The sequence below is a fragment of the Melanerpes formicivorus genome, unplaced genomic scaffold, assembly GCF_026170545.1.
Source record: "Melanerpes formicivorus ecotype bairdi unplaced genomic scaffold, bMelFor1.0.p_v2 SCAF_225, whole genome shotgun sequence".
Classification (NCBI taxonomy): Eukaryota; Metazoa; Chordata; class Aves; order Piciformes; family Picidae; genus Melanerpes; species Melanerpes formicivorus.
Genome location: NW_027142577.1, coordinates 358,201 through 381,677, shown reverse-complemented (window position 1 = coordinate 381,677; position 23,477 = coordinate 358,201). Strand labels below are relative to the sequence as shown.

Here is a 23,477-nt window from a genome sequence, read left to right as displayed (position 1 = left end):
TGTTCTCTCCTTAGCAGCTCCCAGGCTTTACACTGGCAAAGCTCTTTGGGGCTGTGTGGGCCTCGGCCTCCCTGCCTCAGAGCAAAGATCATCCCCAGAGTGTTTCCCCTGGAGCCTCCTGTCCATTGCTGGCCCTCAGCTGCTCCATGAGTGCTGCCAGCACTGTCAGGGAGTGCTCTGGTGCTGTGTGACCACAGCAGCACAGGGCTTTGCCCTGTGTTTGGGAGAGGGAACCTGGAGAGACAGCCCAAGAGCTGCTTAGCCTGAGCCTGCTCAGCACAGCCCAGCTCCTCTTGAGCCACCCAGGAGCCAGGTGGGAGAGCTTCTGCTTGCCCAGGCTGAGCTGGGCAGAGGGACTCGCCAGGAGACTGGGCTGGACTGGAGAGCAGTGTAGGGTTGTCACTCAGGAGTCCTGCTGCCAGCAGCTGAACCTCTCCCTGCTCTCTGTGCACCCCCAGCTGCCAGCTGCCCTGCAGCAGAGCTGCTTTGAGCCTCTCCCAGCAGAGGTGGTCTTCCAGAACTACCTCCCCCACCAGGTCTACGAAGCGACGCTGGTTCTGCGCAACAAGGGCAGGGTAAGTGCTGGGGGGTGGGAGGAACCTGCCCTCTCTGGGCATGCTGTCTCTGACACTGCCATGTGCTGCTGGGAGCTAGCCCAGAGGAGCTTGCCTAGAGAGCAGCCTTGCCTCTGAAAGCCCTGGCTTGCTGAGAATGTTGAGGGCTCTGCAGCTGTTCTCTCGTCTCACGCTCTGCCTCAGGTGTGCACCGCATCCTGATGGCTCCTTGGTTACTCTTGCCTTTGGGGAGGGCCTCTCTGCCTCTCACAGCCTGCTTAGCTGCTTCAATCCCCTGACAAAGCTCAGGGGCTGTCTTCTCTGCTTGAGGCTGGAATAAGTCCTAGGGAGTGGCACTGAAACTCCAGGAGAGGTGTTTGGAAAGAGCAGTGGAACAGACTGATGGAGCAGCAGCAAGGGGAGGCCTTTAGGCACGACCTGGGGGTCCTGCTACGCTTCATTCAGCCCTGCTGGGGCTTTCCTGGAGCTCTGCTTTCCCTTTGGAACACCACAGCACATCCAGAGCCATCTCCTCCTGAAGGTCTCCACCTGTGCTTGGAAAGAATTGGTGGTGCTGAGGAGATTCCCCAAAGAAGTGGAGCAGGGAAATGCTGCCAAATGCCAGCAGTTTTGTTCCTGTGGAAAGAGGAAGATTTGAGACCCTTTGAATTTGAGCTGGGGAAACATTTGCTGGAGTGAGGCAGGTGCCCAGAGCAAGCTGGTGAGAAGAGACAGGAGGGAGGAGTGGGGCTGGGTTCAAAGGTGCTCCAGGAGAGAACCCTGTGCACACAGGGGCTTCTCTTGCCATGCAGCAGGCAGTGTGCTGGAGGCAGAGAAGGGTCAGCAAAGGAAGTGTCCTGGAAGCTGCTGCTCTGCAGTGGGGAGCAAGATGTGAAGGGGAGAGGAGAGCAGCTGGGAAGGCAGAAGCAGCCTGCATGAGAGCAGGGGAAGGAGCTCCCCCCCACACACCTCCCTCCTGGGGGAAACAAGGGGACAACAAAAGCTGTGGGGAAAGAGCAAGAGCAGTCCAAGTGTGTCCTGAGAGAAGAGGCTTTGCCAGGGCTGTGGCTGGAAAGAGAAGCCCCTTTGGCAAGGAAGGCTGCAAAGTGTGGTCCCTCTCAGTTCCTGCTGGGGAGAACAGAGCCATTCCTGCTCTGGTGCCTGGCTTGGGAGTGTTGGCAAGAGGCCCCTGGGACATTGGTGTGCTCCACACTGACCCCAGACACTGTGCTGCTCTTTCCCCTTTCCTCATTAAAATGGGCCTCAGTTTCTCCTTTCCTCTGGCTCTGCTTCACAGCAGGGCTTGGGCCTGCAGCCCATGTCCCAGAGCTCCTTTGCCCAGGCAGCAGGAACTTGGCTCCAGCCTTGTCCTCTGTGCTGGAAGTGCCTTGGGAAGGAAGGATGGCAGCTGGCCATGGCCAGGTTTCTTCTCACAGTGCCACAGGTGGCAAAATCCCAGTTGTGTCTTCCCTGCAGGTTCCTCAGTGGGTGAAGGTCATCCTGGAGACCTCTCCTTACTTCAAGTTGGTTGGCCCCAAGGATGTGTGCCAGAAGGTAGCACCTGGCATGGCTGCTACTTACTGCATCCTCTTCACCCCTGAGGAGAACAAGGTGAGGCTGCAGGTCTCAAGAGGTTGCTGCCTGCAGTGGTAGGAGGAGCCAGGGAATTCCAGGCCTGTCAGCCTGACCTGAGTGCCAGGCAAGGTTATGGAACAGGTCATCTTGAGTGCAATCACACAGCCCTTACAGGATGGCCAAGGGCTCAGGCCCAGCCAGCATGGATTTAGGAAGGGCAGGTCCTGCCTGACCAACCTGATCTCCTTCCATGCCCAGGTGACTGCCTGGTGGCTGTGGGGAGCTGGGAGCCACTGCTGATGGTGATGTGGCAAAGGCCTTTGGGCAATGTGCCTGAGCATCCCTGCCAAGCTTCCAGGAGGTGCCTGCATTGCTGGGACTGCACTTGGCACCGTGGCACAGCTGGGTGCCTTTCCCAGGCTTCAGTGGCTCTGGGGGGCTGGCACCCCTGAGGTGGAGTCACTCTGGGCTGCCTCAGCATCCAAGCGTCAGAGAATCTGCTTTGGTGCTGCTGGCCTGCTGAGAGAGCAGGTGGGGCAGAGGGGCTGGCTCAGCTCTGATCCTTCCCAGCCCTGTGCCAGTTGTGCTGCAGGAGAGAAGGGTGCCCAGGGGCTGCTGCATCTCTGCCTGCAGCTGGCAGTGAGACAAAGCCCAGCAGCTTCCCTTCTGCCCTGGGGCTGGCACTGCCTGCAGCCTGCTGAGGCTGTTCCTTTCCCTGCAGGATTACTGTCACCAGCTGCTCTGTGTCACCCAGAGGGAGGAGTTCACTGTGCCCATCCGGGCTGTAGGTGCCCAGGCTGTGCTGGACTTCCCCCAGCAGCTAAACTTCTCCATCTGCCCAGTCAAGTACAGCACCCAGAGGACTCTGCTGCTCCGCAACGTGGGCGAGCGGGAGGCTCACTACAGCCTCAGCACTCAGAGGTGAGGAGCTCAGCATCCTGCTCTGCTCTTCAGGCCAGGCTTTGCTTGTCCCTGCCTCTGCTTTCTAGGCTGGGATCTCCTGGGCCAGGAGTTGCCTTGCCATTTGCAGCTCTTCAGGTGAGGTTTCTGGGTGGCAGGGAGCCAGGGGGAAGCTCAGAGTGCCAGCAGCCCTTCCAGCCCTGTGCTCTCCAGCAGCCCTTCCAGCCCTGTGCTCTCCAGCAGCCCTTCCAGCCCTGTGCTCTCCAGCAGCCCTTCCAGCCCTGTGCTCTCCAGCAGCCCTTCCAGCCCTGTGCTCTCCAGCAGCCCTTCCAGCCCTGTGCTCTCCAGCAGCCCTTCCAGCCCTGTGCTCTCCAGCAGCCCTTCCAGCCCTGTGCTCTCCAGCAGCCCTTCCAGCCCTGTGCTCTCCAGCAGCCCTTCCAGCCCTGTGCTCTCCAGCAGCCCTTCCAGCCCTGTGCTCTCCAGCAGCCCTTCCAGCCCTGTGCTCTCCAGCAGCCCTGCTCTGGTGGCATTGCCAGCAGCTGGGCTCTGCAGCCTCACTGCAGGGAGCTGGATGCAGTGTATGGGGCACCTGCTGTCCTTCTCTACTCTAGGCCCTTCTGAGGGCTGAATCTCCTCAGCACTGAGCCAGGAGCTCTCTTTCTGATCCCCTGGGGGGTTGGTTTTCCTTCTGCTGTCTGCAGTGAAGGGAGCTAACTCCACTTGGTGTCTGGTCCCCAGTGGTGGTCCCCAGGGCTCAGTGCTGGGGCCAGCTCTCCTGAACACTTGCTCAATGCCCTGGGTGAGGACATTGAGGCTCCCTCAGTCAGTTTGCAGACAGGCCCAACTGGGCAGCAGTGCTGAGCTGCCTGTTAACCTACAGAGGCACCTGGCCAGGCTGGATCAAAGGCCAAGCCAATGGCATGAGGTTGATCAAGGCCAAGTGGCAGGGCCAGTACCTGGGTCACAGCAACCCCCTGCAGCACTGCAGGCTGGGGGAAGAGTGGCTGGAAAGATGCCCAGCAAAGACCTGGGGTGCTGCTCAACAGAGGCTGCAGATGAGCCAGCCGGTGGCCAGGTGGCTGAGCAGGCCAACAGCATCCTGGCCTGGGTCAGCCATGGTGTGGCCAACAGGAGCAGGGCAGTGTAGCCTGCACTGGGCACTGGATGCACAGCCTGAGTACTGCATTGACTTTTGGCCCCCTCACTGCAGGGAGCACACTGAGGTGCTGGGGTGGCTCCAGGAGGGACTACAAAGCTGGTGAAGGGTCTAGAGCAAAAGTCTTGTGAGGAGAGGCTGAGGGCACTGGGGATGTTTAGCCTGGAGGAGGCTGAGGGCAGATCTTCTGTCTCTCTTCAGCTCCCTGACAGGAGGCTGGAGCCAGGCAGGGCTTGGTCTCTGCTCCCAAGGAACAAGTGCTAGGCCACGAGGAAATGCCCTCAGTTGTGTGTGGCTTGGGACATGAGGAACAATTTCTTGCCCTTGAGGGTTGTCAAGGCCTGGTCCAGGTGGCCTGGGGCAGTGGTGGAGTCCCCATCCCTGGGGGGTTGGTGTGGTGCTGAGGGCCATGGTTTGGGGGTGCCCTAGCAATGGGAGCATGGTTGGACTGGAGCTGAAAGATCTCTTCCAGCCAAAAAGGTTCTCTGCTTCTGCTGCTTGGGGCTGCTTTGCTCCTTGCTTGCAGAAGGCAGCTGCAGAGCAGTGGCCTGCAGCAGGGCTGTGGTGCCCAGGTCTCTGCAGCAGCCCTGCTGTGTCTCTCTCTTGCAGCCCATTCTCTGCTGAGCCCTGTGTGGGAGCTCTGGGGGTCGGTGCTGCTGTGCAGGTGGCTGTGGAGTTCCTGCCGCTGCGGACCGGGGAGCACCGCGGGGTCCTGAGCCTGCACTGGGACTCAGGTCAGTGCTGGGCACTGCCTGCCTGCACTCTGTGTCCCTGGCTGCCCACTGCAGAGCCTGAGCTTTGGTTCCCAGCCAGTGCTGGGCCTGAGGGCTGACAGGAGGAGGGCAGGGCTCTGTCAGACGCTGTGGTGCCCAGGGCCTCTGGCACTCCTCTGTCCCCTGCTCTGCTTCTCCCTTGCCTTGCCTCAGAGCCTTTTGCTGCACTCTCCTCCATCCATCTCCATCCCACAGCTCCCAGCTTCAGGACTAAAAGGCTCTTGGGCTCGGGCAGGAAGTGCTCACTGCCTCCTTGGAGAGGTGTCAAACTCCTCCTGGGGTGGGAGAAGCCAAGAGCAGGCCCCAGGAGAAGTGTCAGCCTCAGCAGGCCCTTGAGGAGGAAGTGGGGAGCGGAGCTGGGACCTCCAAATGCTGCCCACAGGCTTGGCTCAGCAGAGCTGATGCTGAAGCAGAGCCTTGCTCACAGGTGCCCTGGGGCTGTGTTGTCTCTGCCTGCAGCAGAGCTTTGCTTTGTCCCTGTTGCTGCCCCTGGCTCCTGGGCAGCCTGATGTGCTCCCTGGGTGCTGCTGTGGTGCTGCAGCCCTGCAGTGAGCACTGGAGCTGTCTGGGGCTGGCAGAAAGGATCCAAATGCTGCTGTAGCTTGCAAGTGAGATGAGCAAGACTCCCCTCTGCTTTCCTGCAGGAGAAGATATTCACAGCAGCCTCAGTGGCACAGCTGTAGATGTGAACATCAGGCTGGACAGGAGCTCCTTGAGCATGGAGCAGACCTACCTGTCGCTGAGCAGCCGCAGCACCCTGCTCATCCACAACAGCAGCAGTGTGAGAGCTCACTTCCAGTGGAAGGCTGCTGCTAGTCAGGAGGAGGAGGAGCAGCAGCAGAGGTGGGTTGGAAAGCTGCACTGCAGGCAGATCCCTCTCCAAGGGTGACACTCAAGTGTGGCCTCCAGGGCTCTGGGTGCTTTGCAGTGGTTGAGGCCAGGAAAGCCCCCACAGCACCAAGGCCTGGATCCCTGGGCTTTGGGCTACTGGAGCTCAGCACTTCCCTTCCCAGCTGCATCCACACTCCAGCTGAGGATGGTGTCTTGGGGAGGAACTGCAGGGCCTGGATTTCCTCAGAGAGCAAACTGACTTGTGGGGGCCACAAAGCACTGAGGCCCAGAGATCTCTGGGCTCCAGAGGGACCATGAGGCTGAGGCAAGGCTCAGTGCTGGGCTGCACTGAGTAGCAGCACTGAGCACAGCTGCATGCAGCACAACTCTGCTGCTACTCGCTGCAGCTTCTCCTGCTGCAGCTGGCACAAGCTGGCAGGCTCCTTTCCCAGCCCTGTGCAGGGCAGAGTGCTTCAGGGGCCCAGAAGGTTGAGGCTACCCTGCTGCAGGCTGTTAACTGCCTGCTGGTGTCCCAGTTTCCAGCACCAGGAGCTATTTCCACCCTGCCTTGGAGGCTGAGCAGAGCTGGGAGGTGGAGGGTTCTGCAGGGAGGGTGGAGCAAGGCAGGACTTAGAAGTCCAGTTGAGTTTCAGCACCTGTGTCTTTGTGGTGGTGGGAGATGGGGCAGGCTCTCCAAAGGCTGCCTGTGGTGAAGCTTGGAAATTGCCACCTCAGGCAGCAGAGGAAGAGCTGGAGCCCAGGGGCTGAGCTGGAAAGCACACTGCAAAGCCTGGGGGATCCCGGGAAGCCTTGGGTGACTTTCCAGCCCCAGGTGCATGGAGGGATCTGGAGTTAGTCTGAAGCCACAGCTGGGGAGGAAAGTGCCTTCAGCTGGAGTGCTCTTCAGGGGCTTCTGAGCAAGTCAAGTTCAGTGTGGTTGGGCCAGGCAGGCCCTAGAGGCCAGCCCCAGGTTCCCCTCGCTCAGTGCTTTTCCTTGCCCAGTGTGTGGCTGCTGTGCAAGCTGAGGCTGTGCAAAGAGCAGCCCTGAGCAGCTCCAGGGGAGGAAGAGCCACTCGAGGCTGTTGTTGGAGCCTCCATCAGCTGTGGCAGTGGCTGTGAAGCAGGAAGGCTCCCGGGGGGCTGCTGCCTTTCACAAAGCTCTTCCGAGCTTGCAAGCAGGGAGTGCGAGTGGCCAGGGAAGAGGCAGGGATCGTGGGCTGGGAGCCGGGGGCTCGGGGGCAGCCCCTTGCTGTGCCGCTGCTGTGCCTCCCCGAGCGCTTCTGCCAGAGCCTCTGCAGAGCTGCTGGTGATGCCCTTGTCTGCTGGGCTTTGTCTCTGGGCTGCAGGCTGTGGGGGCAGTTCAAGCCGCGTCCCCCCCTGGAGCCCAGGAAGCAGCCTGCGCCCCAGGGACGCCGTTCCCGGCTCCCCCGCATCTTCCAGCAGCAGAGGGCGAAGGCGCAAGGAGAGTCCCTGCTGTGCCGCTCTGAGGAGATCTTCACCATCGAGCCGCTGGTGAGCCGCAGCTGAGAGCCCTCCTTCCTCCTCCTCCTCCTCCTCCTCCTCCCTGGGGAGGTCCCTTGGCAGATCCTGCCCCCAGCTCCCGCAGAGGGAGTGGAGCTGGCAGGGCTTGGTGCACAAAGCCTTGGTGAGCTGCAGGGCCCTGGCAGGCAGCGAGAGCCTGCTGGCAGCTGAGCAAAAGAAGGGCACTGCCTCGGTGTCCTTCCAGCCCTCAGAGGGCTCTGCGGTGTTAGCTGCAAGGACATCCCCTCCGTGTGGCTCGGGGGCTGCCCAGAGGCTGTTAGAGCACTGCAGGTCCCAAACCACCTGAAGAAGGGAAGGAGAGGAGGCAAAGGGCAGCTGAGTTATGGCAATAGCAATCCCCTCCTGGAAGCCGGGCTTCCACCAGCTCTGAGTCTCCCTGCCAGTGTCACCTGTGAGCCTGGGCCCCAGGCTGGCAGGTTGAAAGGGGCTCTGGGAGTTGTGGTGCCCCTAGGTACAGAGAAGGGCTTGCTGCTGGTTCTGGGAGCCCAAGGCCACATCCTGCCACCAACCAGAGCCCTGACTCGGAGGGAGAGCATGGTCTGAGCTGGAGAATGCTGCTGTCTGAGCAGCATCTCATCTGGGAGTAAAGCCTGCAGGAATCCCAACCTCTTCTTTCTATGCAGAGAGGTGAAATGAGTGTGAAGGAAGGGCTCAGCTGCTCTTGCTGCTTCCTCCTGGAGCCCATGGAAGGCTGAGAGCCAGCAGCAGCAGCACCACTGCGCTGTCCCAGCACAGCAGCTGGCAGCAGCAGGATGGGAGCAGGAGGTTGTGGCAGAGCAGTAGGGATGTTGGAGGCAGTGGGAGGTGAGCAGCATCCTGTGGTGTGTCAGAGCTGCTTTGGGAGTGTGTTGGGGGCTCCTGCTTGGTGACAGCTGCACTGTGTCTCCACAAGCAGCTGAACCTGCTCTCCAGCTTGTGAGGGGCAGCAGTCTGGCTGCCCACAGCACTGAGTCCTGGTGCTCCTGGTAATGATGGAGGGACACCAAGTGCAGCCTGGCCTCAAGCCTTGGGAGTGGAAACCTTTCCTCACTGGCTCTGGGGATGTGCCACACTGTGCTCTAGGACTGCCTTAGAAGTGGGCTGCTCCATGGCTCTCTGCCCTTCTGCCCTGTCCAGCCTTCTCAGTCTCTTGGTTTCCCAGGCTTCCCTCCCCTCTGGAGCAGGTTCCCTTGCAGAGCTCTGCCTGTGTCTGTCTCTCCTCCCCCAGCCCAGCACATGTGGTGCTTGCTCCTCGCTCTCCCTTGGTGCTCTGAAGAAGGGCTGCAGGGCTGTGGCTGCAAACATGAGCTGGAAGCTTTGGTGATCAATGGTTTGCTGCCATCCTCTCTTCTAGGAGGGAGAGGTGTGGCCAAACTCCTCAGCTGAGATCCAGGTGACCTTTAAGCCCCAGGCAGCCAGAGTCTATGAAGCCAAGTTCTACTGTGACATCTCAGGTACAGCTCCATTCTGCTGCTCTCTGCCCCAGGCTGCAGGCCAGGCACAAGCAACCTTCCAGCCCCCTGGCTCCTGCTCGAGTTGCTAGGAAGGGTCAGTGGCCAACAGGACCCGTGCCTGCTGTCCCTGTGGCTCCCAGCTGCTCTGCTGTCCAAGGCCAGGGCTCAGGACACTGCCTCTGGACCACTGAGTCCAGAACATGTGAGGCAGGGAAGGGCTGAGGTTTCCTGCCATGGGTTTGCCAGCCTTTGCTCTGCTGGGAGGTGTCTGTGAAGGCCAAGGAGCTACAGAACACAGCAGCCCCTAAGCCCCTCTAGCCTGTTTCCCTCCAAGAGGAGTCCTCATAGCCTGGAGGCATCCTGGGGCTCCTGAGGTGGTAGGAGCTGAGTTCCAGAGTGCTGCCAGCCCCTGGATCTCCTCCCACTGGTCAGCTACTGCCAGCGCTTAGGTGGGGAACCCTGCTGAATGCAGGGTGCCCTCCAAAGGAGCATCTCTGGCCAGCAGGTGCTTCTCCCTGCCTGGGAAGTGTCTCCTGGCAGCTCTGAGGCTGTGCTTCCCCTGGGTGGCGTTGCTGAGGGCTTGCTCTGCTCAGCAGGAGGTCTCTCCCTGGCAAGCTGAGCCCCAGCAGCCTGCTGGATGAGCTCTGTGCCGCTGCTGTCTCCCTGCAGGGTGCTCAAGCTGTTGGTGGCAGCAGCCAGCACTGCCCCCTGAGTGACACCAGCTCTGCCCTTCCAGAGGTGGTGGCTGTGCTGTGCTAGCCCAGGGCAGGGAGTGCTTGTAGCCAGGTTCAGGCTTCCTTGTCCTTCCTCTCCATCTCTGCAGGGTGCTGCTCAGGCTGTGTCTCAAGGGTGGGAGCTCGCTGCCAGGCTTTCTCCACGGAATCTGATGGGTGTCCTCACCTCCAGAGCTCATGGAGGTCCAGCAGCCCAGCTCCCACTCTTGGAGGGTGCTGAAAGCACCAACCCTGCTCTGCTGCTTTGTTGATTTCCTTCCTGCCCCAAGCCAAGGGACACAGATGCCAGGGAACAGCTTTTGACTTGCCCAGGAATTGGGCCTGGTTCCCTTGGCCAGTGCCACCTCCAGTGTGAGCCCAGGGCTTGTGTTCCCAAAATGTCTTCCTGCCCCAGCTGCACTTGTCAGAGCTGGGCAAGGCAATTCTTGCTTCACAAAGTTGCCAGTGCTGAGCTGCTGGCTCTGGGCTTTCTGCTCTGCTGAGGGAGATGTCCATCCCTCTACAGCAGGGGTGGATCTCCAGGGCTTGTGCCAGGAGAGGTTTTGCATTGCAGAGCAATAAGAGAGCTACTTGCACACAGCCCTTGAGCTGCTCTGGGGCTCCAGGAGGCAGAGCTGAGCAAATGCTCTGTCTTGGGAGAGAGAAGCCTGCTCTTGACAGACCCTGCTGGGCCTTCAGGAGAGCTTCACTTCTTGCAGCCATTCTGTGGCAGATGAGCATTCCAAAGCAGCGGGTCCCCTGTGCTGCCAGGGTGGAAACTGTCCCAGAATCAAGGTCCCTGTGAGTTGAAAGAAACCAAGGAGTCAATTAATTTTGCTCCTTGATTCCTCCAAGCCCCTTGGCTGACCTCCTCAGACCTTCAGCATGTTTGACACTGAGGGTGGTGAGAGCCTGGCCCCAGTTGCCCAGGGAGGGGTAGGTGCCCCACTCCTGGAACCCCTTCAGGTCAGGTTGCTTGGGGCTCAGAGCCAGCTGCTGTGCCTGCAGCTGTTCTGCTGAGTGCTGCTGCTTGGGCTGGCTGCCCTTGGAAGCTCCCTTCCCACCTCAGGGCCTCAAGGAGTCATCCAATGGAACTCTCTCCCCAGGCCGTGAGGCCAGGCTGCCTCTGCACATCCAAGGGGAAGGCCGAGGGCCCTGGCTCTGCTTCAGCCTTGAGCAGCTGGACCTTGGGCAGGTGTTGGTTGGCTCCAGCAGCAAGTCTGAGGTGAGCAGCAGGGGCTGGCAGGGCTTGGGGGGAAGTCCTACTATGGAGACAGGCTGTGGGAGCTGGGGCTGTTCAGGCTGGGGAAGAGAAGGCTCCAGGGAGAGCTCAGAGCAGCCTTCCAGGAGCTGAAGTAGCTCCAGGAGAGCTGGGGAGGGACTTTGGCCAAGGGCTGGGGGAGAGGAGGAGAGGGAATGGGGTGAAGCTTGGGGAGGGCAGCTTGAGACTGGAAACTAGGAAGATTCTTTAGAGTGAGAGGAGGGAGAGCCTGGCACAGGCTGCCCAGGGAGGCTGTGGCTGCCCCCTCCCTGGAAGTGTTCAGGAGCAGGCTGGATGAGGCCTGGAGCAGCCTGGGCTGGTGGGAGGGGTCTCTGCCTATGGTGGGGGTTGGAACTGGATGAGCTGGAAGGTCCCTTCCAACCAAGCCATTCCAGGATCCATTCTATGAAGTCCTGGCTGCTTGGCATCAAACCCCCAAAGGCTGAACTTCCCTTTGGCTTCTGCCAAGCAGCAGCAGGCAGCATCCTCTGCCTTTGCCAGCTCTCAGCTTGTGCTGCTCTGGGCTGGACCTGCAGGCCAAAAGCCCAAATGAGATTCCCTGATTGAGATTCCCTCCCCCTTTCCCTTTCCTGGTAAGGTAAAGCAAATCAGGCAGGAGAAAGGAGAGGTAAGATCAGGGAAAAAATGGTCTGGAATCTGTTTGGAAGTGAAAAAAGGTAATTTTATCTATCTCTATGTATCAGTAACAGGGCAGGTTCCAAAGGGATAGGGTGAAGGGCAGGGGGCAAAGCATCCAAAGGCAGCCCCAGCTGGCACTGGATTCCCTTGGTGCCAGTGGCTGCAGCTCTTCAGGAGGTGTGGATGCAGCAGGGAGCAGCAGGGGGGGGATGCAGCAGCCCTGGGGAGCCTTCTGTGCAGCAGTGGCTGTGCAGGGGAAAGAGAGAGCAGGAGCAGAGCTCTGCCCTGCCTAGCAAGGCTTGCTGGGCAGGGAGGGGCAGTGGCATAGAGCCCCTTGGAGCCAGGGGCCCCCTCCTCCTGGGAGGGGGAAAGCCAAGTCTCTCTCTGCCCAGCCAGAGCAGCTGGGGCTGGGCTCTTTTCAGCCCCCATCAAGGGGGGTGTAACCCTGCAGGGAGGTGCTTGGGCAGGACACAAATCAGCCTCCTGGAAGGAAAGAAAGTTCCTTAGGGGTTTCCATTGGCTGTCTTGCAGGTGATCCTGCACAACAAAGGAGCCATCCATGCCTCCTTCAGCTTGGTCCCTCCAACTACAGCTCTGGGCCCCTGCTTCAGCTTCTCCCCCTGTCAGGGCCTTCTCTTGCCAGATGAGTTCCAAGTCATCCAGGTCTGCTTCTGTCCCCCTGTCCTGGGGCACTTCACAGAGGAATTCAGGTTCAGTGTGGAAGGATCCCCTGAGCCTGTGACCTTGACTGTCAGGTGAGAGGCTGAGTGCAGCCCCCTGTGCTGTGAGAGCAGCTTTGCAGCCTGCCAGCAGCAGTGCAAGCTGCAGGCTCTGCAGTGCTCTGCAGCCAAGCCAAGGCCTCCTCTGCTGTGTCCCCCCAGGGGCTGTGTCTCTGCACCCCCTCTGCGCTTCGATGTCCCTTGCCTGCGCTTCGGGGACGTCTCCTATGGTGAGTGTGGCCTGGCCTTGGAGCACAGCCCGAGGGCTCTGCAGCCCCAGAGTGCAGCCTCAGAGCCTCCAGCACTGGTGGCCCTCCAGAGCAGCCTGCAGGAGGTTCAAGCAGGGCTGCAGGCTGCCTGGGCAGGGCTTTGCCATCCTGAGGGCACAGAGGCCCAAAGGACTGGCAGAGCAGGGTCTTGTGGGGTCCCTGATGGTCTGATCAGCCCCAGGCTGCCAGTCCTTGGCAGCAGGATGGCTGTGAGAGCCCCAGCAGGGCCCAGGGGCTGGGACTGCAGGAGGAGGGAGTTGAAGCTCTGGCCCAGCCCATAGCTGCTGGGGGTCAATGTTGCCAGGCCTGGAGACCATTTCCCCCCTGAGCTGCAGGGTGAGATGTTGCTTGGTGCTGGGAGGGCCACTGGTTGTCAGTGCCAGGGAATGTGGCCAAGAAACAGCTCTGCCTCAGGCCCTGGTGTGCTCAGAGCCCTGGGCTCCTTCTCCTTGCCCAGCAGAGGCCCAGCTCTGCTGCCTGAGCACTGAGCTGCAGGTTCTGCTGCTTCAGCTCAGGCTCCCAGAAGGCTTTTCCCTGAGGGGCTCTCAGCTCTGCCTGGGAAGCCAGTTCTGGGCTGACTGAAGAGCTGTGCTCAGCCTGGCCAGGATGCCTCTCTGTTTTCCTCCTGCTGAGGGACTTGGCTAAGAGAAGTGCTGGCCTTTGCTGAGCTGCAGCCTCCCCTCCCTCCATCCCTGCCCTGTCTCTTGGCTTCCTTGTGAGCAGACAAAGCCAGAGGGATGCCAGCAGGCAGCAGCCTGGGATCCAAGAGGAGAAGAGTCCTCTCCAGCTGCTGGCCTGGAGAAGGCCTTTGCAGCTGCAGGCTCCTGGTGCTTGCTGTGCCCTGCTGGCCACCCTCTGCTGAGAGCAGCCTTGGCCTTCTTGGCCAGGAGGGCCCCTGGCTGCCCGATGGGGAACTTGTTGTCCCCCAGCAGTGCCAGCACAGAGCTGCTTGGCTTCCGCGGCAGCTGCAGCTCAGAGGGAAGAGAGCCAGAGGCCAAGGGCAGCCTGAGCATGTCAGGAGATTGCCTGCAGGAGGCAGAGGAGCTGTGTGCAGAGGTGCAGAGCTGTGTCCTTTCTCCTAGGCTTCCCTCACAGCCTGTTCTGTCGCCTGACCAACACCTCCCTGGTGCCTGTGGCCTTCACCCTCCGTGTGCCCGGGGACGGTGTGGCAGAGCCCAGCGTGCCCAGCACTGCCCAGGTGCTGGACAACTCTCTGCCCTCCTGGAAGAAGAGAGCCAGGAGGTGCCTCAGGCCCTGTGAGTTCACCATCAGCCCTGGCAGAGGCACCATCCCTGCCCTGAGCTTCCAGGACATCCAGGTAGGGAGCAGTGGGGCCAGAGGGGCTTCAGCAGCTGGGGCTGAGGCTGCCCTGCTCTGGGAGAGGGCTTCAGTGCTGCTGGCTGGGAGGGGGAGGCCAGGCAGAGCCCTGCAGCAGGGCTGGGCTGTTGGGAGCTGTGCTGCTCTGGGACTTGCCTTTGGAGCAGCCTTTGGAGCCTGCAGGCAGAAGCTGCAGCTCCTGCCCCCCAGGCTCCAGGCCAGAAGCCACTGCTGAGGCTTTCAGAGCTGCTTAGGCTGATTCCTTGGCCTGCAGCTGGGCAGAGGAAGGCTGAGGGCAGCAGGAGGCTGTTGCAGGGAGAGATGTGGCTGGAGGAAGCAGTTAGCTTCTCTGCCTGCTCTTCTTCCTCCTGTGCTGTGGGCAGGATGAGTTGGATTCCCTGCAGTGCTCTGCAGGGGGACTGCAGAAGCTGTGGTGGCTGTGAGCTGAGCAGGTTCTGCTGGGCCAAGCTTCTGCAGCAGCTTCCCCCTGCACAGCTGCAGTGGTTCTCCTGGAGGCAGCAGCTCTGCCCTGCACTGCTGCTGTTCCCTGGCCATGCAGTGCTGAGTGGCAGCTGGCCCTGTTGGGGCCTGCATTCCTCTCACCCATGGCCTGGGAGCTGCCACAGGCACTTCTGCAAGCAGCTCTTGCCAGCAGCCTTGTGGTGCTGCCAGGGCCTGTGCTCTGCAGATGGAGCAGCACCAGGGCCAAGGCCTCCCTTGCTTCCCATGGCCTGGGAATGGAAAGGCAGCAGCTGTGGGGGTGCTGAAGTGTTTGGGGCTTTGCTCTCCCCCCAGGTCACCCTGTGCTCCAACACCCAGGGCTTGTATGAGCTGGCTCTGGTGGTGGATGTGGATGGTGTGGGCCCGGAGCTGCTGGCACTGCCCCTCACAGCCAGGTACCAGCACTTTCCTTGCAGGGTCTCTTGGTGCATCCAGCCCCTTGCATGTGGTTTGCTGGCTCCAGCTCCACAGGAGGAGCCTTGCATCATGAGCTGGTTCTGCCCAGGCAGAGCTGGGAGCAGCAGGGCTTGCAGGCAGCCCCCTGGAGGAGCATCATCCCAGAATGGCCAGGCCTGGCCCTGAGCCTTTTCCTAAAGGACACAGCAATTCTATGGCTGCTTGGCACTGCCCCTCCCCTGGCACAGCCTGGGGCCATTTCTCTTGTGCTGTCACTCGTTCCTGGGGAGCAGAGCCCAAGCCCCAGCTGGCTCCAGCCTCCTTGCAGGGACATGTGGAGAGCCAGGAGGGCTCTGCTCTGCCTCCTTTGCTGCAGGCTAAACGCCGCCAGTTGCTCCCAGCAGCTCTGCTCCTGCCCAGCCCTGTTCTCCAGACCCTTCCCCAGCTGTGTTGCCCTTCTCTGGACCCGCTCCAGCCCCTCAAGGCCCTTCTTGGAGGGGCCCTAAACTGCTGCCAGGATGTGAGGGGTGGCCTCAGCAGTGCTGAGCCCAGGGGGCCGATCCCTGCCCTGCTCCTGCTGGCCACGGGGTTGCTGCTCCAGGCCAGGCTGCTGGTGGCAATTTGCAGCCACTCTGCTCTAGGCAGCTGTGTTCTGCTCCCTTCCATGCCACATGAGGGGTCAAGCAGCCTCTCCTCTGCCAGTGTCTCCATTGCCTCTGGCCCTCTCTCTGCCCAGGTGTGTGGTTCCTGCTCTGCGAGTGCCCAAGCCCGTGGTGACCTTCGGCCGCTGCTACCTGCAGCTCCCTGCCCAGCAGCTGCTGCCCCTGGTGAACGACAGCGACCTGCCAGGCTGCTATGCACTGCTGCCTCAGGTTGGCATCACCCCCACCCACCTCCTGCCCCCAGGGCTCAGCCAGGCTGTGCTGGGGAGAAAAGGCCTTTGGGAGAGAGAGACCTTGATGCTTTCCAGTCCATCCTACAGGTTTGCTGGGAACAGGAACCCACTGTCTTGGTCTGGAGAGGGAAAGAGCCTCAGTTCTTGTGAATATTCCTGTGTTAGGAAATTAGAGGCACAGAGGAGGCCAAAATAGCAACAGCTAGGCTATGTAGTACACAAATAAAGTGGATGGATCAGAAGGGGAGAGAGAGAGAAAATAGGGAGAGAGAGAAGAGGAATTCTATTGGCACCCCCCTCACCCCCCAGGACAGTTTGGGTCTGTGGAGGAAGGGTGCTGCAGCTTTGGCTGTAGAGGAGAGGTCATTGCTGTCCTCTGAGCAGCCTCTGCAGCTCCATGAGTTGTAGCAGGCACAACTTAGGACATGGAGAGAGGGTTCCTTTTGGTCTGCTTCTTCCAGGGTCTCTGTCATTTTCCCTCTCCTGGTATGCTCTCCGTTTTCCTTCAGAGCAGCATTGTCCTGCCTGCTGCCTTGGCCTCCTCCTGCCTTGGCCTCCTCCTGCCTTGGCCTTCCCCTCTCTTGGCCTCCTCCTGCCTTGGCCTCCTCCTGCCTTGGCCTTCTCCTCTCTTGGCCTTCTCCTCTCTTGGCCTCCTCCTGCCTTTCCCTCCTCCTGTCTTTCCCTCCTCCTGCCTTGGCCTTCTCCTGAGCCAGTAGTTGCTCAGATCTGTGGAACAGCTTTTCAGAGGTGTGTGTTCCAGAGAGCAGGGATAGCAGTGGCCTCTGCCCCTTTCCAGGACAGCTGCAGTCTGCTTATCTCTGCACCTTCCTGAGAGGCATCCCAGTGGCTGCTCCCAATACACATCAGCTATTGCCTGGGCAAGCAGCAAAGGTGATTTTACCTTTGTTGAGTCCCATCAAGAGAGCCAAGATTCAGTCTCTCTCAGCTGCCCAAATGTAAGCTCAGGAAGCAGGGAAATGGGAACCTTCCTGAGGATCAACTTTAGGCAGCAATTGAGACAAATGTAGGCAGCTCTTTGGGAAGCAGTTTGCGCTCTGGCTCTGGGGTGCTGTCATGCAGGAGAACTCAGAGGGTGGTGAGAAGCTGCTCTGCCAGCCCAAGCAGGGAGATTTGTGAGTGCAGCAGCTTTGGGACCCCCTGAGGATGCTGAGGCCATCCAAGTCTTGCCTTTCATTCTGTGCCTTCCTGCCAGGGATTTCAAACTCTTTGTGAGTTGCTGCTGTGGACACCTTAAGGGTTGACATTTTTCTACAAGTTCCCTCTGCAGTAACCTTTGATTGCCAGGATCAACCCAGGCTGGAGAGCAGCCCTATGGAGAAGCCCCTGAGGATACTGAGGGCTGCCAAGCTGCTCCTGAGCTGGCATTGTGCAGTACCAGCCCAGAGCCAGCTGTGCCCTGGGCTGGTCCCCAGCAGTGGGCAGCAGGGGCAGGGAGGAGGTTCTGCCCCTCTGCTGAGACCCCCCCCTGCAGTGCTGGGGCAGCTCTGGAGTCCTCAGCACATTCAGGGACCGGCTGGAGGAGGCCACAGCAATGCTGGGAGGCCTGGAAGCCCTCTGCTGTGAGGCCAGGCTGGGAGAGTTGGGGCTGTTCAGCCTGGAGAGGAGAAGGCTCCAGGGAGAGCTTCTGGTGGCTTTTCAGAGCCTGTTGGGAGAGGGGATGGCTTGAACTAAGAGAGGGAGATGGAGACTGGATAAGAGGAAGACATTTTTTCACTCTGAAGGGGGTGAGAGCCTGCCCAGGGTGCCCAGGGAGGTGAGAGATGCCCCTCCCTGGAACCTTTCCAGGCCAGGCTGTCAGGGGTGCTGAGCAGTCTGCTCCAGTTGCAGCTGTCCCTGCTCAGTGCAGGGGGCTTGGACTGGAGGAGCTTGAAAGATCCCTTTCAGCCCAGCCCCTTCTGTGCCCCTGCCCCTTCCAGAAGCACCAGGAGGATGCTGCTGTGCTGTACTCCAGCCCCGTGCCCTGTGGGATCATTCAGCCTCACAGCTCCGTGGAGGTGCCACTGAGCCTGGAGGCCCAGGTGCCAGGAGAGCAGCACACTCCTGCCCGTGTGGCCGTCTTTGGGCGTGCAGGACACCCCCTGGTGAGTGCTGGAGGGGCCTGCTCCGTGCCACAGGGCTTGCTGGAGCCTGAGGTGTACAAGGCTTCTTGCAGGGCAAAGGGGGCTTGTACCACAGGGATCCCTGGCACTGGGTGAGGGGGAGAGGAGAGGCAGCGTGGTGCCCTCTGGGAGGGTGATCAGAGTGTGTGCCACAGCAGTGCACTGGGGACAGGGCAGATGGGGGAAGGAGCCAGCACTGTCCCTGCCTCTCCTCCTCTGCTCTTAGGAGAGGAGCAGCAACTGCTGCTGCCTTGGGGGTCTTGGGGAGGAGCAGCCAGGGACAGCCCAGAGTGCTGCTGAAGCAAAGGCTGGCTCTGGAATGAGTGAGAAGGTGCTGCAGCAAAGGCATCCAGGTGCCACCTCCAGTGCTCTTTGCTGCTTCTGCAAGAACACTGCTTTGGCTCAAGAGACCAAAAGGCTGCTGGAGTGCTGCCATCAGCTCTGTTCCTCAGGTGGTGCCAGGATTACCCCAGAGCACAAAGCAGAGCAGCAGCTTCCATGATCTCTCCTCTGCAGAGCCAGCTTGGTGCCAGCTAGGGCTGCTGGTCAAGGGGTAGCTTTGGGAGTGTTCCAAAAGCTGCTGCCCAAGCCTGGCTGTGCAGCAGCAGAAGCCAGGGAGAGTGGTTTGGGGCAAGGCTGAGCAGCAGCAGGGCTGGGAGCAGGCACAGGGCAGAGGAAGGAGAGCTGCTGGAGAGACTGCAGCCTGGGCAGGCTGCTTTCTTTCCCCCTGACAACAGCAGCTTGTGGCTTTCAGCTGGGGTCCCTCCAGAGCCCACCCTTGCTGCAGGCCTCCTGCTTCAGGCTTCCAACACTGCCAACTTCCAGCAGGCAGAGCTCTCCCCCATCCAGGAGCAGCCTCAGAGCTGTCTGACCCTTGCCAGCTTTCCCCATGGTGTTTTTCCTCTCTCCTCCCTGGAGCAGAAGGTCTCTTTGGTGAGCACTGGAGAGGGCCCAGTTGTCTCTGTGCAGCCCAGCCAGCTCGATTTTGGCAGCATCCAAGTTCTGCAGGAGGCCTCCCGGTGTCTGCAGCTCTGCAATCAGAGCCCCATCCCTGCAGCCTTCCAGGCAGAGGTGGTGAGTATCTGGAGAGGCTTCCAGTGGCAATGGCTGCTCTGTGGCCACCCGGGGCTCAGTTCTCCTCTGGAGCCTTTCCAGCTGGCTGCCTGAGAGAGCAAGCAAGATCTTCCACCCCCAGGTGGCCAGAGGAGCCTGGCTGTGGGGGCAGGTTCAGCTGGGGCAGCCCTCAGGAGCCCAGAGCTTGAGGAGATGTTTGAGCAGCAGTGAGCCTGGAGCCTGTTGCCAAGCTCTCCCTTTCCTTTGTGGAAGGTCTCTGGCTGTGAGAGTCATGGGTTTGGAGCTCTGGGATCACAGAATGCCTTGGGTTGGAAAAGACCTTTCAGATCCTCCAGGCCAAGCCTCAGCCCAGCACTGCCAGCTCAGCACTGAACCGTGGCCCTCAGCACCACAGCTCCAAGGCTTTGAAATCCCTCCAGGGATGGGGACTCTACCCCTGCCTAGGGCAGCCTGGGCCAGGCCTTGGCAGCCCTCAAGGGAAGGAATTGTTGCTCATGGCCACCCTCAACCTGCCCTGGTGCAACTGGAGGCCATTGCCTCTTGTCCTGTCGCTTGTACCTGGGAGGAGAGACTGAACCCCACCTGGCTCCAGCCTCCTTTCAGGGAGGTGTAGAGAGCCAGAAGGTCTCCCCTCAGCCTCCTTTTCTCCAGGCTGAGCAATGCCAGGTCCTTCAGCTTTGAACTGAGGACAGGGCTTTGAGCAAGCTGCTTTAGTTGAAGCTGTCCCTGCCCAGGTCAGGGGCTTGGAACTAGTTGAAGGTCCCTTCCATGCCAAAGCATTCTGTGACTCTCTGATCTTCTCCCTGGGATTTGCTGGAGGAAAGTCAACTTCTTGCAGCTTGTCAGTGCTTCAAGAGGCCTCTAAGAAAGCTGGGGACAGACTGTTGACTAGGACTTGTAGTGAGAGGCCAAGAGGGCTAGTTGGAAACTCCAAGAGGGAGATTTCTAGCAGCTGTCCTGTGAGAGCTCAGGGCTGCCAGGCTGGAAACTCCAGCTGCCTTCCCCTGGCTCCTGCCCAATGCAATGTGCTTGGCTCGTGCCCAGCCTGCCAGCACATTGCTGCCTCCTGTTCCAAAGGGCAAAACCTCTCCAGGGATGCTGCAGGGTTTGGGCTGAGCAGGGCCTGTTGTCCCAAGCACAGCCCTGAAATGTGGAGCATGTCCCACTGCCCCCACGCTGGAGCCTTGGGAGCTGCAGATCTGCATGCCAGTGCATGTCCTGCTGGCCAGGGAGCACTCCCTGCAAGGAGGCTGGAGGAGGAAACAACCTTCTCTTGAGGCCGAGTGTCTCTGGGGCTGGTGAGGTGGTGGCTAATGAGGGGAGTCTGTGAGAGGAGGGTGGCACAGGGGGGGTGTCAGCTCCTGCAGAGGTGCTGCTTGCAGCCCCCCTAGCTCAGCTGCAGGCAAAGGAAGCCCTTCTGGTTTGTTGCCCTCACATCCTTGCTCCTCCAGCCCACAAGAGACCGAGGGCTGTGGCTGCTGGCCTCAGCTGGGCTCTGCCTTGTCTTGCAGTCTGGCAGAGGCTGGTGCTGGAGGGTTGAGCCCAGCCGAGGAGTGATCCCCCCCGAGGGCCAGGTGTCTGTGTCTGTCACAGCCCAGCTGGACGACACGGGGCAGTTCCAGGCCGAGGTGCAGCTGCTGGTGGAGCACAGCCGTGGCTACGGCATCCCCGTGCGGGCGCTCGGCGTCGGCAGCACCATCGTCCTCGACAGGCCCTTGGCTCCGCAGCTCAGCCTGGGCACTCGCTTCAGGTAGGTGTCCCTCAGCTCCTGCTGCTGCCGGGGGCTCAGCCAGGAGAAGCTCCTGGCTCTTCCAGGGCAGCCCCAGGGCTTCTTCAGGCTGAAGCCCAGCAGGAGCAGGGCAGGGCTTGTGCCCTGTGCTGGGCACCGCTGAGGATACAGTCGGAGCCCTGGGCTCAGGTTTGGGCTCCTCGCTCCAGGAAGGGCAGTGAGGGGCTGGAGCGTGTCCAGGGAAGGGCAAGAAAGCTGGGGAAGGCTCTGGAGAACAGGGCTGGGGAGGAGCAGCTGAGGGAACTGGGGGTGAAGAGGAGGCTGAGGGGAGACCTCAGTGCTGTCTACAAGAGCCTGGAAGGAGGCTGGAGCCAGGTGGGGGTTGGGCTCTTCTCCCAAGGAACAAGGGATAGGAGGAGAGAAGATGGCCTCAGGTTGCTCCAGGGGAGGTTTAGGTTGGACATGAGGAACAAATTCTTCCCCTAAGGGACAAGGCCTGGCCCAGGCTGCCCAGGGCAGTGCTGGAGTCCCCATCCCTGGAGGGGTTTCCTGGAGCAAAGGGTGGCCATGTCTGCCCAGCTGCACTTGGGCTTTCTTTCCAGGAAGGAACTTCCATTCCCATGGGACATTCCCTTGGGTTTCTGTCTGGCTCTGGTTGTTCATCTCTGGCTGTGGCTCTGTTTCCTCAGCAGCCAGAGCTGGGCTGGCTGCCCTGCTCCTCTCAGCCACACTCCTGGTGATCCATGTTCTTAGGCTCAGTGCTCTGTCTCAAACACAAGCCCAGCTGCTCTGGTCAGCAGAGGCTGATGAGGGTTGGATGCTTCCTAAAGGATGGAGGCATGAAAGGGATGCCAGGGCCCCCCACCAGCGAAGCCAGTGGTGCCCTGACCACCAGATAGGATCCTAGAATGGTTTGGTTTGGAAGGGATCATCTGGTTCCAACCCTCCTGCCACGGGCGGGCCCTGAGGAGTCCACACCCTGCAGCTCCCCGCTGGCATCTGCAGAGGAAGCCAACTGAGGCAGCAGCTGCCCAGGGGAAGCTGCAGTGGCCTGGAGCTGTTCCTCCATCTGCTTAGTATCACAGGATCAGTCAGGGTTGGAAAGGACCACAAGGATCAGCCAGTTCCAACCCCCTGCCATGGGCAGGGACACCCCACACTAGATCAGCCTGGCCAGAGCCTCATCCAGCCTGGCCTTAAACACCTCCAGGGACAGGGCCCCAACTACCTCCCTGGACAACCCATTCCAGGGCTTCACCACTCTCATGGGGAAGAACTTCCTCCTCACCTCCAGCCTGAATCTCCCCACCTCCAGCTTCATTCCATTCCCCCTAGTCCTATCACTGCCTGAGATCCTGAGCAGTCCCTCCCCAGCCTTCCTGTAGCCCCTTTCAGATCCTGGAAGGCCACAATGAGGTCACCTGGGAGCCTTCTCTTCTGCAGACTGAACAGCCCCAACTCCTTCAGTCTGTCCCCATAGGAGAGGTGCTCCAGCCCTCTGCTCATCCTCGTGGCCCTTCCCTGGACACCTTCCAGCACCTCCAGATCCCTCTTGTCATAGGGGCTTGCAGCCAGGTCAGGCCAGCTCAGGGTCTGATCCAGCCTGACCCTCAGGCAGCCCTTTGCTAAAACTCTGCTGAGTGTGAAGCAGCAGGGGCTGGTGCTGCTCTGCCCACAGCAGCTGAGAGGATGTGCTTCAGGAAGCTTTCCCTGGCTGGGCACAACCAGAGCTGCTGCTGGGTGGGGAGAAGCTCAGGGGTAGGCAAGGGCTGGCTCCCGCTGAAGGTTTGAGCTAGGTCAGCAGTTCAGAGGTGGTTCCATTGCCAGCTGTGTGGTCAGACAGCAGCAGCAGCAGCTGGGTGAGTGCTGGGCAGTAGCAGCTCTCCTGATCTTTTCCATCTCTGCTCCTCTTGCAGCCTGGCTCCCTGCTGTTACAGCTTCAGGGTCACCAACCGAGGCCGCCGCACCCAGCGGCTCCGCTGGACCGTGGGAGGTTGCTCCCCGCCTGGCCAGCGCCGTTGGCTGCCTTCCCTCAGCAGCACCAAGGGCAAAGCTTCCTCCCAGGGCCCCCCTGCTGCCTGCCCTGTGTTTCAGCTTCGGCCCAAGAGGATGGAGCTGAGGCCAGGCCAAACGATGGAGGTGATGCTGGAAGGCTTCTCCAGCACTCCCCAGGTGAGGTCCCTCACAAGGGCTGAGCCTTCCCCATCAGATCACCTCCCCTGGGACTTGTCCTGCAGCCCCCTGGCACTGGCCTGAGAATGTGAGCAAGAGAGTGTTTGAAGGCCACAGGTTCCCCCTGGCAGAGTCCTCTGCTTTCCTTGCTGGCCACCATCAGTGGCTGGGGCTGCTCTGTGTTCCATCCTGCAGCACTTGCTGCTACCAAAGCAGGGGCTGAAGGCAGCTGCTGCTGTGGCAGGTGCCAAGGTGCCAGGTGCTGAGGCAGGAGGGAAGGGCAGAGAGAAGAAGTGACTCACAGCCTGGGAGCAGAGGCAGAAAGGAAGGCAGGAGGGCAGGTTTCCTGTGTCTGGGGGAAGCCAGCAGGGCAGGCAGTGGCTGGAGCTGCAGCATTTCTCCTCTGCAGACAAAGATGGGCAGAGGCCTTGTCTGGCACCAAGTGCTGGAGGAGAGGAAGGAGCCCAGTGCCAGCTCTGCTGATCAGGGATGTTCATCCCCATGGCACCACTGCAACTGGCAGCTTAACTTGTTTTCCTGGGAACAGTGACACTTGCCCCAGGCTCCCAGCCAGCCCTGCTGTGCCAAGGGCAGCCAGGTCTTGCCAGCACCCTTGGATGGGTCGCTGGGCCTCCTCCTGCCTGGAGCCTTCTGCCAGGGGAATGCAGCTCTGCAGAGGAGCTGCAGCCTGATGTGCACTGCTGAGCTCCAGCAGCACAGAGGTTGAAGTGGAGAGGGCTTGGACTGGATGACCTTGAATGGTCCCTGCCAAGCCAAGGCAAGCCATGAGATGATTCTCTGTGGAACAGCTCTAGAGGAAGCTCCTGCTGATGTTCATGTTTTGAAGGGGGTTCTAAAGGCTTGCCTCAAGAGTGGCTTGAAGAAGACTTCGTTGCTCACCTGGGTGG

At 60.5% G+C, this 23,477-nt stretch overlaps 1 protein-coding gene across 1 annotated transcript in view; it reads left to right on the top strand.

Annotated features, from left to right (window-relative positions):
- The window catches only part of LOC137458143 (hydrocephalus-inducing protein homolog), a 66,062-nt gene that overhangs the window by 329 nt on the left and 42,256 nt on the right, over positions 1–23,477 (top strand). The window contains exons 2-18 of the mRNA XM_068169827.1: positions 459–575; positions 2,031–2,165; positions 2,851–3,050; positions 4,795–4,919; positions 5,603–5,801; positions 7,136–7,301; positions 8,665–8,764; positions 10,584–10,702; positions 11,909–12,132; positions 12,259–12,326; positions 13,448–13,683; positions 14,478–14,578; positions 15,316–15,451; positions 17,412–17,576; positions 18,516–18,668; positions 20,180–20,418; positions 22,314–22,569. Coding sequence (XP_068025928.1) covers positions 459–575; positions 2,031–2,165; positions 2,851–3,050; positions 4,795–4,919; positions 5,603–5,801; positions 7,136–7,301; positions 8,665–8,764; positions 10,584–10,702; positions 11,909–12,132; positions 12,259–12,326; positions 13,448–13,683; positions 14,478–14,578; positions 15,316–15,451; positions 17,412–17,576; positions 18,516–18,668; positions 20,180–20,418; positions 22,314–22,569 — 2,739 coding nt within the window. The remainder of the gene's footprint in view (positions 1–458; positions 576–2,030; positions 2,166–2,850; positions 3,051–4,794; positions 4,920–5,602; positions 5,802–7,135; positions 7,302–8,664; positions 8,765–10,583; positions 10,703–11,908; positions 12,133–12,258; positions 12,327–13,447; positions 13,684–14,477; positions 14,579–15,315; positions 15,452–17,411; positions 17,577–18,515; positions 18,669–20,179; positions 20,419–22,313; positions 22,570–23,477) is intronic.